At 34.0% G+C, this 19,118-nt stretch overlaps 1 protein-coding gene and 1 pseudogene across 1 annotated transcript; both read right to left on the reverse strand.

Moving 5' to 3' along the window:
* Positions 1-347: 347 nt before the first annotated feature.
* LOC114424218 lies at positions 348-5,578 on the reverse strand. The gene is made up of 7 exons (XM_028391070.1): positions 5,535-5,578; positions 4,790-5,438; positions 4,452-4,648; positions 3,466-4,126; positions 1,985-2,090; positions 1,073-1,239; positions 348-407 (listed from the first exon to the last, which is right to left on the reverse strand). Exons 1-7 carry the CDS (start codon positions 5,576-5,578, stop codon positions 348-350), a joined length of 1,884 nt encoding a protein of 627 aa, XP_028246871.1.
* Positions 5,579-11,847: 6,269 nt separating this feature from the next.
* LOC114424296 lies at positions 11,848-13,078 on the reverse strand (annotated as a pseudogene).
* Positions 13,079-19,118: the final 6,040 nt, after the last annotated feature.

Raw genomic sequence — 19,118 nt, forward strand, 5'->3', positions numbered from 1 at the left:
ACACCAGAGTTTTATTAACTCTTTTCATAAATTGAAAATCTTTGGCTGATTTGTATATATTGGCCGGAATCATAGACATGTGACATTAGACGTCAGAACGTACAATAATTTTATTATTTTCATGGACAAAATTGGACATTTATTCTTAAAAATATCTTCAGTAGTATCTTTTCATCTTAAATATATGTATAATCAATAACCATAACCAATATCAAACCCACGAGAAACATCACATACTATACCATACACGTGACACATGAAACAATTTTGTACTAACAAATGGTCGGAGTGATAGTGCTGCTTGTTATGAAGTGCATCTCAAAATTTTACCACTTAAATGCTTATGATCAAATTCCAACTTCTACGCCTTCCTTTAACAAATGCTCTTTTACCGACTGAATAGGCACCTGCAATTAATAAAAACTCAATTTCACTGCCTGAATAGCATCAACCAAAATCAGCTTAAGTACATTCTAAATCTGCTATTCATTACTCCAGAAATATCCGTTTGGTTTGAGGAAACGTTTTGTTTTTCATTTTTTGAAATGTCACCTTGCTTTCACTTTGTTCATTAAAAAAAAAAAATTGTATAGAAAATAGTGAAAACAGGAAATAATAAGTTGTTTTTACTGTTTACTGTACAAACTTTTAAAATCAACAAAACAAAGTGAAAATAAAATAGCATTTTTGTAATTCAAAGTGAAAGCAAAAACTGAAAATAAAAAACATTTTCTCAAACCAAAAGGACACAAATGATCCCATTTGTTTGTGGTAATTTTTAAAGACAAAGGGTTCTTTAAAACCGAAAATTGCCTAAAAAAATTTCAGATAATTAGACAAGTTATCAAAAAAGTAAAGTTTTGATACTTTCAAGAAAAGAAACAGTATCTTCTCAAAGAAGCTCTAAAAAATCCATATCATAGAAATTTTTCTTTCAGAACTTATCCAAACACACACATGATAATAATAAATGAAAATGAATCAATACAATAATTGATCCCTAACATAACATAGTTAACAAATCAAAATCATTCCCATCAGCATTAAGAAATTAATAAAACAGAAGCAATACCTCTTCCCTGTGAAAGATGCCGGCAGCAAGTGCTGCTGATGCATTTGTTTTATAGAACACCTCAGAGAAGTGTTGAGGAGCACCAGCACCGCTACTTGCGATAACAGGGATACTTACAGCATCTGATATCAACTTAATTAAATCTTCATCAAATCCTTTTCCTTGACCTGAAACATTGACAAAAGTAAAAAGAAATTAGAATAAAAGAAACATCTTATTAAATATATAATCAAATTACCCCAAAAAGTTTTATATTTTTTCAAATAGAAAAATGTTTATAAGAGTAAAAAGAGGGAAAGTACAAATAGGAGGAAGAATAAAAGATCATACAGAAATAGGAAAATTGAGGCATAAACATAACAAAGAACAAGAAAAAATTCATGAATGCAACAAGACACCCCAATCTCATTGCACATAAGAAATAATTAAAACAGCCTTAAGAATGAATCAAATAGAGGACATACCCATACCTATACTGATAATTAATCCCCATAACAAGTTGAGGGTCAAGGTAGAGGGTATATATCTTATTTTACTCCGCCTCAGTTGGGAAGACTGGACTAGTAATGAGTCATGACACCTTTGAAAAGAGTTCAAGAAAAGAGAAAGTCATTTTTATCCACCTTTAGTGTCCATATATTGCAAATAAGAAAGTCATTTTATTTTGAAAAATTCATTGATGATGAAAATGGTTCAGACAACATTCAAAATTTTGAAAATAATAAACAATTTTTAAAATTAATTAAAAAAAACTGCTCTTACAAGCAAATGACAAAAGCCTTATCCCACTAAGTGAGGTCAATTACATGAATTACACAATGTCATTTGGCGTGTTCAAAGAAAAAACCAAACTGCTCTTAATGAAGAGAAAATATAGTGAAATATAGTTAAAGGATACAGAATTATATTTACCATCGCAATCAATGCAATTAAGTAGTATTTCACCAGCGCCAAGCTCTTCAACTGCTTTTGCTAGTTCGTAAGCACCAATTGGCCGGCCTTCTCGTCCCCCATTAACCTTACAATAAACATAAGTAACGAGATAAGACAAAAAATACTGCAGGAAGTAAGAAGTCAAATGACTAACTATATTCATTCTTTCACATCAAAAGAAATTCCAAGAGATCCATGAATTAAAATCTCATGACAACCATTGACTAAAAAATTAGAAGGCTAGATGCACATGGAAAGTGATGATCGTAGTCCCCTTCTAGTATTGCAAATATAACCAGCAGCACAAATTACATACAAGTAGAGGGCATTTTATATACCAATGACTTAGACAGACTGGACAACTTGACAATTGCAAGAGTCAAGACTGCAAGGTCACATTAGTTATGCATATGCCCATAACCAATCTAACACCTCTGCTTACAAGTTATGCTTCTTTTAGCCTCTCTAAAAGTTGTCACTCTAGTACTATCTACTATTTCATGGTAGAATGCTTAAATGCAAGGAAAACTAGATTAAGAGATCTAGTGTAATGGACATGATAAAAAAAATTAAGCAAAGAGATAAAATAAACTTACTGTACATTGATACCATGCATATTCTTCTCCATTTGGACTTGAAACAACATAAAATGGTTTTTGAATATTTTTAAATTTAATATATTTCACATAAAAGAGCACTATCAGAACTTTTTTTTTTATCAACAAAGCTAGATATTTATATTAATAGATGTGAGTACTAGAGGTACTGAAATACATGTATTTGGATGGCCATACAGTTGATTCCAAATCAGACTGAGTAGAGTCTAGTAAGGAACCAGAATAGGCTTCACCAAGCTATGTAGCTATTACCAAAGTCTGTGACTTTTCTTTCCTAATACAAAAACCCTTCTCTAATATTACTAGACCACTGATTAAAATGTACTGAGAAGTGCTTCTCGAAGTTCGATAGCCAAGTCCACAATAGAAAGGATGCGTCGTCAATTAATTTATTACTGTCGAGGGATTCATTAGAGAATATGATCTTATTTCTCTGCTTCCAGATGGTCCATGTTATCGCCAGCCACCAGCATTTCCATCTAGTATTTCTTATCCCACCATCCGATATGAAACAATGTTGTAGGAAGTGTTGCCTTGGGTCTCTCGGGAAAACTCCAGAAATGTTCAACCATGAAGATGATTCCCACCAAATTGGGAGGATTTTGCTGCAATGAAAGAATAAATGCCCTGATTCCTCTTTCATAATTCCACAAAATGGACAACTTCTGTGACCTCTATTTGTCTCCTGTGCAAATTTACTTTAGTAGGCAACCTATCTCTAAGTAGCCTCCAAGCAAATACTGCAACTTTGATTGCCACCTTTAACTTTCACAGCTCCTCAAAAGCCCCATCCTGTATCCCTTCAACTTCTGCCCCCCTTATCAGATTGTAAGCCGACTATGCCGTATATTTTCCACTTTGATCTGTCTTCCACACCCACTCGTCCCTTCTATTTCTCTGTATTGTCTTCCTCTCAATGTCTCTTAGGAAATTAGTAGCCATTGGTATCTCGTTATCGAACAGTGACCTCCTCCAAGATAAGTTCCATTCCCACTCCTCCTTGTATCCTCCCATCTGCTGGATTACTTGGTTCTGTTGGCGCGAGATTGAGAACAATCTAGGGTACTTTGTTAGCAATGGTGCCTCTCCCTCTATCCACTCATCTTCCCAAAATTTGATCCTGTCTCCACTCCCCAACCTCCACTGTATCCCTTTTTTGAACTCCTCTCCCTGTTGTGAGGTTTGAAATGTTGTCTTTAGGTCCTGCCACCACAATGATTCTTTGTTACACCCTAGTGCTTCATCCAATCCCCTCCACCCTCCGTACTTGGACTTCAATACCCTTGCCCACAGCTGTCCGTCATGCTGGAATAGATTCCATCTCCACTTACCAAGCAAAGCAAGATTAAAAGTATTTATATCCTTCAAGCCCAAGCCCCCTTTTTCCTTTGGTAGGCAAACTATGTTCCACTTAATCCACGCGATCTTGTTTTTATCTGGTCCTTCTCCCCACAGAAATTTGCGTTGCAAACTGACTAACTTTTCTTCCACCTTCTTAGGTATCCTGAAAAAAGACAAAAAGTAAATGGGAATAGAATTTAAGACTGATTGGATAAGAGTCACTCTCCCCCCAAAGGACGGGTGTCTTTGCTTCCACTTAGATAATGCCCTCTCACACTTTTTTATGATAGGATCCCACATCTGACCCCTCCTCGGATTTGCCCCGATAGGTATTCCTAGGTACACAAATGGAATGGACATCAGACTACAATTTAACCAACTGGCTGCTTCAAACTTCCATCTCTCCGGCATACCAAATGCACCGAAACAACTTTTTGTAAAATTGATCTTAAGGCCTGACGAAGGTCCTCAGAATTGCTTTAATTGACCTAACATTCTCCTGTGAGGCCTCACCAAAAAATATTGTATCGTCCGCATATTGTAGGATGCTTACTTCAACTATGTTTGCTCCCACTGAGAAGCCCCGATAATTTCTTTTAATAGCCTCTCTCACCAATCCATTCAGTGCCTTTGCTACAATGTTGAAGAGAAAAGGTGCTAATGGATCCCCTTGCCTGAGACCTCTCTGTGGTGAGAACTCAGTCGACGGGCTGTCATTTACCAATATCGATACAGATGCAGATTTTAGGCATCCCACTATCCACTATATCCATTTAGCGCCAAAGCTCATTCTCCTCAACATATAGACCAAGAAATCCCATGATACCGAGTCGTATGCCTTCTCATAGTCCACTTTGAAGACTAAACACGGCTTCTTACTTCTCTTAGCCTCGTCCACCACCTCACTTGCTATCAATACACTGTGGAGCAAATGCCTCCCCTCTATAAATGCTGTTTGTCTCTCGTCTATTATGAATGGTATAATTTTCTTCAGTCTGTTGGCCAACAGCTTTGCAACTATCTTGTACATACAACCGATGAGTAAGATCGGTCTATACTCCTCCAACGATTGCGGGTTGACCACCTTGGGGATTAAGACAATGAATGATGCATTACAACCCCTTGGAAAAATCCCATTGACATAGAATTCCTCCATGAACCGCAGAACGTCCGGTTTGACTAAGTTCCAAAACCTCTTGATGAATTTGAAGTTAATTCCATCTGGACTCGGACTTTTCTCACTCCCACACCCCCAAACTGCGACCTTTATCTCCTCCTCCGTAAATCTCCCTGTTAACATGTCATTTTGGTGCTGGTCAATAGACTGAAATTCAATACCATCTAGGTGAGGTCTGTTATGGTCCGTTTCTTGAAACCTATGTAGGAAAAATAGGCGGGCTTCCTCTTTTACTCTTGCTGGTTCTTCAACCCATTCTCCATCAATCCATAGTCCATGCAGAGAATTGTCTCTTCGGCTGGCATTAACCAACAAGTGGAAATATTGGGAATTACAATCCCCTTCTTTTATCCATCTGGCTCTCGCTTTCTATCGCAGTAAGGATTCATGATACTGTGCAGCTCTCCACAAATCTTCTTGGAGCTTTTTCCTGGTCATCACCTCCTGAGTAGACAGCTGTCTATGTGATGTGCTCACTTCCAAACTATTCAGTTCTCCTTCTATCTTCTTGTAACTCTTAAAAGTATCACCGAACTAGTCTATGTTCCATATCTTCAACCTTGCTTTCAGTCTCTTTATTTTTTCCTTTAACACAAATCCGCCCCATCCTCTTTGTTGGTTGGACTTCCAACATCCTGCACAATTGAACTGAAGGACTTGTCCATAAGCCAACAATCAAGAATCCGGAATGGCTTTGGGCTCCAATCTACGAACTTGGACCGTAGCAAAACTGGGCAATGGTCAGAAAAGTTCCTGTCCATTGGTTGTTGGATGCTACCGGGCCATCTAATGAGCCAATCTGGAGACACGAGAAATCGGTCCAGCTTGCTCTTTGCTGTTCCGTTGGGTCTAAACCATGTGAATTTTCTACCTACCCATGGCGCTTCCTCCACCTCCATCTCATCTATCCAATCATTAAACTTTTTTATATTACTCTCCTCTGTCAACCTCTGGCAAACTCCTACCCTTTCCTCAGGATATCTAATGTTGTTGAAGTCCCCCGTAATACACCATAGACCCCCATAGATTGCTGATTTCAATTGTTTGATGGCCTCCCATAAGATTTTTTTGTTCTGTATATCACATGGCGAGTATACGGAAACAATGTTGACCTGCACTGCCTCTTTAATCCACTGCCCTGACAGCCACATGAACCCATTTCCGCTGACCTTTCTTTCTAATTTGACTTTTTTCTCACACCACAAACATAGGATTCCCCCAGCTGAGTTTACTGCCGGCTGCATTTCCCATGCCACCTCTGGATCCCCCCACACTGCTTGGCACATTGTTTTGTCTATTATCTCCTTCTTGGTTTCTTGGATGTATATCATATCTACCTTCTCCTTTTTAATCAATCTCCTTATCGCTGCCCATTTCACCCCCTCCCTAGCCCCCTCACATTGTAAGTAATAATGTTCATGAGATATGGCTCTTATTCCCCGCTTTCTCCGCCTCTATCCTGTCTCTCTCCTCCAATGCCATAAATTTCTCCACCATCCTCCCCTAGTCTTCCACTTCATTTATCCCCAAGTTTTTTGCTACATCCCAAATGGTTGTTGCTTCTTTCTTCCTATTTTCTCTTACTGTTGTCTGCTCCCCGCCAACTTTGTTCTCTTACATTACTTTGAACGAACATGATGATAATTAGTAAGTTATTTTATAAATGGGAAAAATTTACCGTTACATGTATGTTTAGGGATTCTCAAGTACATAAAGGTGCATGAATAAGAAAAAAGAGCAGAGAAGACTATCAGCTATCAGGTTACCAGATTCCCATAAACTATTGATATCTGCTCCAAGCTGGTCTTCCCAGTCTTTACCTAAATGTGACAGCCATAGAAACATCAGAAGTGACACATATTAGTGCATTTTAACAGAAACAAGCTACGGGTTGAGTTTCCGGTTCTTAAATATTCTTCTGCTGCAAAAACTGCATCACTTCCGATAGAAATCTTATCAGCCGGGACCTAAAATATTCAGAAGCAATTTCCAAACTAGAATAGTACCTGAGAATATAATTTATCGGATAAAAAACTTTTGAAATTTCTGAGGGAACACAATGATAAAACTATTTAAGACTGAATAATTTTAGCTGAGAAAAAAAACTTGCAAGAAATTCAATAGCATAATCTCCATAATGATCAGTAATAATACCTTCCAGTTGAATCTGTGAAATCTCTAATTCCTCCCCAACAGTCAAAGGTACAAAAACATTTTCTGATGTGTATCGCAATACCTATGAAGCATTGGGAGCATGAAACATTGAAACCACGGCAGATAGTGGATCAAATATAATCTAGCACCAACTCAAAAACTTCATTTTAGCACATTTCACAAACCTGCAGCATTGGTAAATCACCAAGAGGGAAGTCGCGAAATCCGGTAATGTTTAGAAAGCTGACCTGCACACAATCCCAATCTTTAAGTCTAGTTGGAAAGAACATGTTTCATAGAAAAGAACATAATTGTCAAAAGCATACTTCATCAGCTCCTTCTTTATAGTACTGTCCAGCAATATCAACTGGCTTGCTAAGATTTCTTACCTAACAATTAAAATAGTTTCATAAAATAATACACTTAATCACTTAAAGAACATAGATTTACTCTTTAATAATAAAAATTAACAGGCGACAGCAAAAAACTAAAGTCTAGATTGTTCTTGTTTAACTATCTACTACACCTACAAGTAGGTAATATTGTACAGATGCCCAGTGTTTTGGCATATACTCTAGTTGAATTTTGAGCAAACTCAAAAACCATAAATACAATTAAAAAAAATAGTATTATCTCTGATACCTCATTCTCTTTTGTATGTTCTCATACATCATTCTCCTTTGGTTACAACAAGGTCCCCTTTATCATTTGTTCTCACATCAAGACAAGCAATCACTTTAATAAACAATGCTTTGTTAGAAAAACAAAATAATGAATGCACCCTAGAGGCCAAGAATACATATTAGTTAATTTAAAACACGAGGGTTTCCATGATTTATTACCCTTTTTGCAAGTTTTGAAGCTTTGCCTTCCCCAGGCTTCTGTCTTCAAGTGAATATTACAATGGTTAGTTACCATATGTCAAAAGAAAATGATTATAAACTGTGATACAGAAAAATTACATAGAAAGCTATGAAGGCCACCTTTGCCATGTTTGATTTCGGATTCAAGAATCTTCTCAAAATAGAGAGACCAACATCTGAGAATATTATATTCAGGAATCAGAACAAGAATGTGCCATCCCAAGAAAGCCAAAAAATAATAGCCTTGTGTTTTACCTATAAAAACAAGTATATCAAAAAAATTACTGCATTCCCTCCAAAAGAAGAGTGAAATTTGCAGAGATTCAAATTTCATAAAAGTATTCTACCAAAAGCCATTAAAGATTGAAAATGCAAATTCTATGAAAACTATCAGAGACAAGGAAAATTTTCAATCAGAATGGGATTAAATAGTTTCCTAATTCTTTTTCATTTCAATTATTTTTAATCAATTGGAAACTAAAATCATCCTTCAATTCTTACTTTAAGGGAGCATTGATTGCAAAAAATTGCATGAAATAATGTTGATTCAGAAAATTTATTTGTCTGCATGAGCAGAGCCCAATTACAAGCTAATGAAGAATAGAAATTTCAACAAAGATTGCAGCCTCCATTATTAGGATTCTGTATAAGAGAGAGAGAGAACTAAAGGATTGGAATGGAAAATAAAACTTGCCTCCACTCTTCTCTGGGTGGAATTGAACTGCATGCACATTTCCTCTTCTAATAGATGCTATAAATTTGTCACCGTAGTCACAGGTAGAGGATATCCACTCATTGTTGTCATCTGACTGAGTAATATGTGACAGCCAAAGATACAGAGAGATTTTCAAAAGAAAATTGGAAACATACAGGCATGGCACGATAAGAGTGCACAAAATAGACATGATAATTTCCAACATCATCCAAAATTTCCAAGTCCTTCGTGATTTGTAAAGCATTCCAGCCAATATGGGGTACTCTAAAACCATTTGATGAGTCAAATCTCCCAACAGTTCCAGGTATTAAGCCAAGACCTTTGACTGATTCACAAGAATATTTGTCCGTTCAATAGTCTATAAGAAAGCGTGAATAAAAGGTAATTTGCTCTTGTAGTGCTCAAGAAATTAAGCTTTCTGTTAAATCAGTGACAGAGAGCACTGTCTCCCACATTCTCTCTGTATGTTTGAGAAGCATGCCAAAAATTACTTAGGCTACAGACTTTAACAAATGACTCAGCTCATTCTCAATAGATTCTTTATTACCCAGTTATTCATGTTAAGAAATCAAAAGTCATGACAAAACAAAAATACTTGAGGATGATGTACATTGAGCACTATTTCCACCAGAGTTAATTATAAGAAAACCTTAAATTACACAGTACACACTAAAAATATGATATGAAGGCAAAAGATTCTCCTCTCATTAGCATTGGCCTAATAAAAAAATCTTTCAAATCTGGGACGAAAAGTGAATCATAGTTACACATCCATACAGTATTTTTTTTTCAATTGAATACATTAACAGCGTTTAATTAAATTTAACATCTACATGGATGGGAATCTTGACATCCATTTATGTTATAATATTAAAAAAATTGTTCAAAGAGGAATTGAAGGATTAACAATAACAAAAACTAAAGATGGCTTATAACTGACCTGGTCCATTCTCCTCGCTGGATTCAAAAAGCAGTTGAAGTCCAAGACAAATGCCCAAAAATGGTCGATCCTTTTCAATATATGAACATAGTGCTTCATCCATTCTGCAAAGAAGTATGGCATCACTTGATACTGAAACAACAAACATAATAAAACATTTGACTCAAACTAAAGTTCAGAGTGCAATCATCCAAAGATCAGAACAAAAAATTGCCTCAAAAAGACCTTCAAATGTATACATGACAATGCCTAGTTTAAAATCTGAATTGATTAATTCAGCAAAACTAAAGAGACAACAAGACATTACACAATTGATAAAAGGCACCTGCTGCACCTCACATGCACAAAATGAGTTTATTTTACACATTATAGCAAAAGTCTAAAACAACCACTAATACCTTCCAACTTAATCATCCTCAAAATTTTAACCCACCATCTTACTTAGCAGCAGTAGTTTTAAACTCCAATCCATAACAGGAGTCTTGGTTCAACTCATTAGTTAATGTACATTGTAAACTTTAATCAACAAAAGAGAAAGAAGATCCACAGCAGTATTGTACAATTTGAAAGCAACACCGTGTCTTCTCCTCTGTTACCCTTGAATACCCTACTACTTTAACACCGCGGCGCCTCCATTGCTGTTGCTGCTGATCCTCTTCGAACGCAGATTCACAAGCTATGGTCCGGTGTCTCAGTCTTGTCTTGCTGAGTTACATGACCCAATTTTTATTAAATAATTTTTAAAAAATTATACTTAACCTAAAAAACAATCACATTACCAATTAATATAATTTTATAAGTTTATTCTTCTGATTCAAATTCATAAAAAATCCATTCATGAGTTTCTAGCCAATTACAGTAATTATATATTAAGTTTAATTATAACAATAATGTATATTTATGAGTTGTCTATCACCTGCATAATTCTAGCTAAGTGATAGTAAGTCCTTTAAAAAATTATTCAGTTGAATCAAAATTAATGTTAGTGATGATAATTCTTAAAAATTTAGATATAAAATTGATTCATTTTTAAGATTTTGATAATTAAATTGAAACTTTTAAAACTCTAGGAATCAAATTGATTAATTTATAAAAATTTGAGAATCAAACTAAATTTTTAAAATTTTGGGGATCAAATTGATGATTAATTTTTTAAAATTTATGATTAAGTAAAAAAATAATCATGTATGACCTTGATAGTATTATTAATTTGATTTAACAAAAATATTAAGGTCAAAAATAATTTACTCCTAAAAAATAATTGTTAAAATTTGAAAACAAATAATAATTCATAATATCAAAAAGAAAAAATAAATTCACCATTTTCTAAAAAAAATAAAAATTTGCATCACAATTTTTGTAAAACAAAAACTATTTTTTAAAAAAAAAAATAGGTAACAACACTATTATCAAATATTAACAAAACACTAAAAAAAGAACAAGTCATGCTTAGTCAATAAAAAAAATAAGTCACGAATTGAGTCACAACTTCAACTTATACGTAGCTCCATTTTTGTGTAGTTGGTTTTCTTCAAACCAAAAAGGTTATGAAATGGTTTTGTGCATTTGTGCAAACCGAAAGACTTATTCATTTGATTATAGCGTGAAATCGTTTCCCTCAAATGGACAATTGTTTCAAAAGCTTTTTTTCTTCAGAAAGTGCAACTGTTGGATGTACGTATTTGTTTGAAGCCATGGAGTTAATTCGTGAAGAAGCGAAATAGTTACAATTTTTTTTTTTAGCAAATACACCAACTATTGACACGTATCTTTTTTTTCAATAAAAATAATTTTTAGATCCTCAAATGTTAGTATTATATATATATATATATATATATATGAATGACAAAGAAGATATATTATAACACATTCACACTCCAATACATGCATATAACATAAAACACACAATGATTGTAGACTTTTGAATTGCACATCTTCAGATGTTTATTATTGGGTGATCACACTCATTGTTTTCCAAAATTAACATGTCTTATTTAATAGTTATATTATTTTGTATAAGTAAAAAATGAGCCCCTTTGCACCCTAACACGTTAAACATACGTAATGTTTAAGTATCCTTAGTCCTTAGAGTGAACATTACTTTTGGCTCACAATCATATCCTTTAACAATGTTCGCCCTAGCAAGTTAAACATTCTTAAATGGTAACTTTGACTTAACAAAATCCACCAAAATAGCATACTCCTCAATGGACTTCCTATCCAAACCATTCCTCAACAGTTGAGGAAAAAACAGCCAATTCGCGGTGACCGCCAAAAGCGCCACCACGAGCGGCCCCGACACAGCACGGTGCAGCTGCCACCCACGACGGAGAGCCACCTTCTTCACAGCCACCTCCACTACCATACACACACCGTGAAGCACAAAAAAACACGTAACCTCCCACGTGGGAGGCACACGTGTAAGGTAATAATATAATAACTCGTGCACAAGCCCGGACACAAGGAACGTGGCCAACATGGCAGCTGACGTGGCACACAAGGGGCCGACAAAACTCGTAGACATACGGCGTATAGGGTCGTATACGGTGGGCCGTAGAATATGAGTAACCGTGAGGTTCCATCTACGACCCCAAAAGTCTTGTAGAGATGTACAAAGGTAGGGTTCGTTGAATTGAGGTTCTATCTCAAAACCAAAAAGGGTTTGAACAGTGGCTCCAACAAGGACTAACATAAGCTCTAAGGCAAGGTACACGTGGCAGCAATAAATGACTAACAAGAAATCAGGATGCAAGGTTTCTTTGTAGTTATAAACACCTAAGATCATTACAAAAATAAGAACTTTTAGGAACAAAAGTCATTTGGGTTTGTTGGTGGTGTTTTTTTCATTGGTTGATGGGTTTTGTTTGGGGGTGATGGGAAGGGAAGCAATGGAGATGAATTGAACAATGTTTGGGGGTGATAGGGCAAGAGGGCCTTGGTTGAAGGAGAAAAGGAAGAGCTTGAAAGAGCCAAGCCAAGAAATGAAGAAGGAAGTGTATCCAACTAAGGTGGGTGAAGAGAGTTTCAAGGGAAGGGTGATGAAGAGGTAGAGAATTGGAAGGAGGGAGAGAAGTCTCAAGAAGCCCTTTGGTATTCTTGAAGCTATGTAATAACAATAACATAGACATAAGATTGCTGAAATCCATACTTTGATGAACCTTTCAATTTCATCATCCATCTCCCTTGAATCTGTCCTGATGAGTATGTGAAATGTCAATGGAAATGATGAGTAATATTATAGATAGGAGAGGATCTCTCATACATTTTTTTTAATCACCATGTGATATTGAAGAGAAGACTCAAGGCTGGAACGATAAATAATTGGTGTGTTATATACATAAAATAATATCCTCACGATATATCAAATCTGGAAGTAAACGATTGGCTTAATATATAATTCATGTTATTGCTAAATCCTAATGCAGGATACTTCCCTTTTAATTGTTATTGCCTCCAGAAAGTTTGAAAGAGGTTTCTTCTATGATAGTCAGCAGCCGAAGACGCGTGTATATATATCTATCTATATATATATATAACCTCAAGAAGATGAATAAAAACTTAAATATATGATTTGTCAAAAGTCGTACTTTATTGTTTTATTTCACTTAACTAACTTTTTGGAATTGAGACATTTTTCCTTTATGTGGATTGGTATCGTTGTTTGTTTGATATACTTAGGCTAGCACGATACGTTGGATGATAAAATTTTGGTCTCAAAGTCTAAACTAAAGATGAAGGAATACTATCAATTCATCTTCTGTTTTTTTTTTTCTTAAAAAAATTGAGTTGTTTTTATCTAGATTTGTCTCTTTTATGTAATTTATCTTTTGCTTAGTTTTTGTTAGCAAGTTTCCTTTCAAAAATGAAAGTAAACACGTTACAATATCTGATGATAATGACATCAATTTGTGTGTAAGTAAAAAATGAAAATAAATACGTCACAATAAAATACTGTTGGTAGTGATTTTGAAGGTTTTTAAAATGGGATTAGTGATTGAATTGATGGAGGTACTAATTCAAGGTTGAATGTTTTAATCATAGCTGAATTGTGATTAAACTATTTTTATATTTTTTTATATTATATAACACTTTAAGTAATAAAAAAATCCAGACCTGTAAAAAATTAGGATCTAAAACATTATAAATTAGTATAAATAATTAAATTATATGTTTTATTAATAAAAATTAATATTAGTAAACAAACTAATTGATTCATATGTGAAGTATTTAAATATGTATTTTTATTTATCTTAAAAAATAATTTAGATTAAATAAAAACTTAAAAAATAAAAATTAAGAAGACCAGTTTCATACCAATTCTTTGTGCCGGTTCAACTTCAAAATGTTGGACTGATTCTTTACCGATTCCCACAGATTCTAAAATATTTTGATTTTTAAGAGTGTCGAGACCAGTTTCCAATTGAATCGACCAATCCAATCTTTACTGTTCCCATCGATTCCAAAATATTTTGATTTTTAAGAGTGTCGAGACCAATTCCTGATTGAATCAACCAATCCAATCCAGTTTTCAAAACATTAGTGATTGTAGCACGGTAAGTATAGTTAATACCAAAGGTATATATTCGTGTATAAAATTGGTATCGTCTTATATATATACACACACAATTCTTCCATGTAAGTTAGATAATAAAACAAATAATTAATTAATTTATTAGAAGATCAATAATTAATATCACTTATATACATATAACAAATTATAAAAGATAAATAATCATTTTAGTTCTTAAATATTTAAAGTATGACGATTTTGTTTTGCCGTTAAATTTGTAGAATCATTTTGTCATTAAGTTATAATGTCTAAGAAAGATCAATTTGATATTAAGTTATATTTTTAGAGGATCAATTTAACATTAATTATAAAATTCATTGATCAATTTATCATTAAGTTGTACACAGAAAATTTAATTATCTTTACTTTTTATACATTTAGGAATTAAATTAAAAAATTTATTCTTTCAACGATTAAATTGTCATAAGACATTATAAAATTTTTAATTTATCCAATTATAAATATAGTGAAATATTAATTGTTGATTTTTTTTATTAGTGATTAAGATATTGTAGCAATTTATCTCACTACAAAGAGAATTAAAATTTGAATTTTTATCAAAAAAATGTTCATATTTAGTACATCTCGAGTAGGATTCTCTTCAGAGGAAGACACGTGTGAAAAAAAAAAAGCATTGAAATATTTATGAGTAGGTTCATGGCTATTATGGAAAATGAATATATTCTTGATAAAAAAAGTTTTATTATCATATATAATGCACAAAATGATGAAATGTGTTGTCCATTTTTCCTTCTTGTTAACTATGGAAAATACATTATCTTGAGAACTATAAAATGCCAAGAGATTTTTAGCATCGGTCATTGCTACTCATTGAAAAAAGGGCAGTTTCACATTCAATTAAAACATCATTCTTGATAAGTAACATTTTCCAATCATATGAAATGGTCTTACATTTTGGGACCTAGCAAAAACGTGGTAAGGTTAAAAGGCAGAGGAAGAGGAGGGTAAAGGAGGGAGTAGTTTGAGTACTTCAAAAAGCCCAAAGAAATATTAGAGTGTCTGAGGAGTAGAAAAGGGGAAGTGCAATTAGCAGATTCCAAAGCAAAATTATAGATGATTCCAAGGCTCACCCAATTTTCTCTCTTTTAGTAATATTTTTGTGGGTCACATATTCTATTTAATAATTTTCTCTCTTGATTTTATACTTTGTTATAAATTTTAATCAATAAATAAGAGAATATTTGAAGGAATGTATTTCTAATACTTCTCAACTATAAATAGGTGTAAAGTCATAAAAGAGTAACATCCTCTTATGAGACATTCTCTATATTATGAGATTTTTTTATGAAAAAATTTAGATGAACACTCATTATGTCAATAAACATCTAGTGAGAGAAAAATATAAGTGAAAAAAATATAATTTTATACGTAATATAAGTTGACATAAAGAAAGATAAAGAAGGAGAGATATTTATTAGGTGTATAAAAAAAATGGATGTTCATATATCTTCATTCTTTTTTTCATCTCCTCGTACAGTTTCCTTTGCACTTTAGGTGGGTTTTTCTTTCTTCATAGTGATATTTTTCTTTTCTTTCCTTCCATACCGTTTTTCTCTTCCTCACCACCACCTCCTCTCTTCTTCCTCCTCTAGCCACCGCCTTTACATCCACCTTTCCCTCCTCCTTTTCTAACTTTATAGTTTCTCTCTATTTGTCTATGGCACCTTCCTTTGTGTCTCCACCCCTTTTCCATCACATTTAACCTTTCAAGTGAACTTATCAAAACCATTAGAGCTAGTAATTAACTTTATACAACACTGTTCTATTCACTCAGATTTGTTATCTGTATACAAGCTCTATTACACAGCACCGACTCAAATTCACTATGAGGTGCTTTGAGTCATCTCCATTTGAATTGTCACAAGGTAAGTACCGATCCAAAAGAAATAAGAGAATAAGGAAAGAAAACAATGTAAAGAAGTCCAAAAAAGTCCAGGACTCTATTATTTGTAGCAAGATTGCTAATGTTTAGCTAAATAAATAACTTTGAGCATGTGTGTCTATTGCCTATTTGTCGTGCAATAATGCTATAATGCTCTTCCTTTAACATTCTGTTTTTGTAGGTGTTGATAGACATTTTTAGTAATTGATTCTATGAAGAAATGAGAAAAGGTCATACATCTGCAAGAACCACGATTCTTTTCTTTATAAAAAAAACTCTACTACACATCACATCTATGACGAAGAAAAAGAAAAGTCATACACCTCAACACATTGGTGGAAAAAAAAAAACCCTTGTGGTTGAGTTGAGAAAAGGTTGTAAAACAAATTTTCCTTTTTGAAGACTAGTATATATGTAACCTTGGTTGTTTCAATTGCTTTGTTTATTCACATGAAGTAAAAACAAAAACTGTTTATTTACATCTCCATAAAGTGATCGAACAGTAGAAAAAGAAGCATTATGCAGGCTTTTCGAAGCATCCAATGATTTCTAAGGCAATTTAGGTTGTTCTATATCTTCTTTTAAACAAGAAGTGTCTCTTCGATGGATCTCTTGGTTTGCTCTTGATCTGTGCTTGGCCTTTTTATTCCCAGTGCTGCACAGGGAAGAAAGAAATCATGAGCAAGGATCTATAAGTCTGTATAGCGAACAGATCAAGGTTCTTAAGATCTCAAAAAGACAATCCAACAGCACGAGTCTGTGTCCAATTATAATCGTCATAGGATGATTTACATACATAAAAAAAAAAACTAATAAACAAATGAAAAATAATAATAATTTTACAAAGAATATAAGTGATAAAAATAATTGTTACATTTAAAAATTAAAATAATAATTATTTTAAGATAAATTTTTTTTCTTATACGATAATTATTATGGGACAAAAAAAGTAATATTGTTTGAGACAACCAAAGGGTAACACACTTGTACTCCATATAAGCCATCCCTTTCGCACCCGACATTGTACTTATGGATCCTTCAGAACGACGGGCAATATGAAGGGCTTTTTCATCTGCATCTTCTTCTAGGTGCTCTAATTCAACTGCATTTTCACCAGACACTCAACACCTGATAGATACACATTAGTTATTTGGCAATGAGCAACTCAACACTGAGTCAAAAGGGAAGGAGGATGCAAACCTTTCCAAGAAGTGTCAATTGATCCTCAAGATGATAATAGCTCAAATGAGGCACTAAGGAGGCAAGTCTGTAATTAGTTGTCAAATATCATCAAAATCTAAGCATATATAGATAGAAAAGAGTGAAGTCCTACTCATAAGTAAATGCTGTAACTTATTCCAAGTAAGACGTACAACAAATCCTGCCATCCCATCTAACACATTAAAAACTTCAAACACAGTAGAGCAAAAGTACAAAACCATGTGTGTCTTGAGGAAAAAATTACTAGAAATGCAACACGGAGTGAACCTAGCTGAAATACCTTAAAGCTGTAACCCTGATCAACTAAAAATTGCTGCCTCTTAGTTGAGTAATACATCTCCTCCTGCAAACACAAGCACAGCAAAGTGTACATTACTGTTAGTATTTTAGGGAAATAGAAAGATAGTTAGTTGCTGGGTGGTGATTGATAGTTGGGTTTAGGATGGAGGTGTAGTTAAAAATATTAATTGGAAGTAGTAGATAACTTAGTGGCCCTGTAGCTCTCAGACAATAGAAGGAAGAGTTTACATTGATTTTTCAAACTCATTACATTAAGATGTTGTCTATTTATAGACAAGTAAGGATAGTAACATCATACTTCTAAAGATAGATTTTTTTAGACTTTATACAATAGTTTAAAATATTATTGTCTACTTAGGTTCTAAAATCTTTTTAGATTATTCATAAAAATATTTTTATATTTTTCTAGTACATTTAACTTCTTAGTGGTTAAAGCAGAAGGGAGGGAAGAGGGGGAAGAGGTAGTTCGTTCAAACTCCCCCACTAACAAATAACAAACTAGTACGTATTGACCGATAAAAAAATTCAGCAGAACCCGTATTTGATAATCACCCCATAAATTTTCTATTATAAAGGTCTAGGGTGTTCCAACTTCCAAGTTGCCTTACCTGCCTCTTCTTGGAGTTGTCTTTCTTCAAATATTCAGCAAAAAACTCTTTTTGTCATTGGACACCATACTTCTTTACACTGTACATTTGCAATAAATCCACCTTTTACTGGATCTAACCAATTTGCCTCATACAGCTTGGGACCAATCAGGAAGTTCAGATCTGTAATCCTTTCGTCCTCTCTGACAAGTGTAGCTGCAATTTCAACTGTCCAGACCTTACTCTTAGTAGAAAAGATTAAGGTCATGGTCAAAGCAACATTAAACTAATGCAAAAATGGCATACCTGTGAGCCCAATTTTACAATGAGATTTAGTGATACTGTTGACTTTACGAAACATAAGGGCCGGAACCACATGCACCTGTTTATCATGCCAAGATATTATGCATAAGGAACAAGAACAACCTTATCTCTAGTGTAGTTATGCATCAAAGATAAGGATCAATGTAACTTATCTCTACTTTCCAAAGGTTGCATAGTTCTAAAACATGTTCTGAAGTCTGTATATTTTCTTTTACTAAAACAAAAACTTCAATTTTCCTTCACGACACTACACTGGTTTAAAATGAGGATGAAAATATGCAAAACTGGAACAGCATGCTCTTAATTAAATTTAGCATGGGAAGAGGGAACTGCTAGTGATATCTGTCCTTGCAATTTGCAAATGTTGTGAGGATTACCATTTTCAAACATTTTATTAAGGC

The sequence above is a fragment of the Glycine soja genome, chromosome 8 (assembly GCF_004193775.1).
Source record: "Glycine soja cultivar W05 chromosome 8, ASM419377v2, whole genome shotgun sequence".
In the NCBI taxonomy this organism is placed as follows: domain Eukaryota; kingdom Viridiplantae; phylum Streptophyta; class Magnoliopsida; order Fabales; family Fabaceae; genus Glycine; species Glycine soja.

Bases quoted from the DNA above. Each gene is read 5' to 3' on its own strand.
- LOC114424218 (XM_028391070.1), bottom strand. From the start codon at position 5,578: ATGACCAGGAAAAAGCTCCAAGAAGATTTGTGGAGAGCTGCACA. The intron at 4,127-4,451 runs GTCAATTAAAGC...GTCTTTTTTCAG, and splicing joins GCCTCACAGGAGAATGTTAG to GATACCTAAGAAGGTGGAAG. The intron at 1,240-1,984 runs GTAAATATAATT...TCAATGTTTCAG, and splicing joins TAATTGCATTGATTGCGATG to GTCAAGGAAAAGGATTTGAT.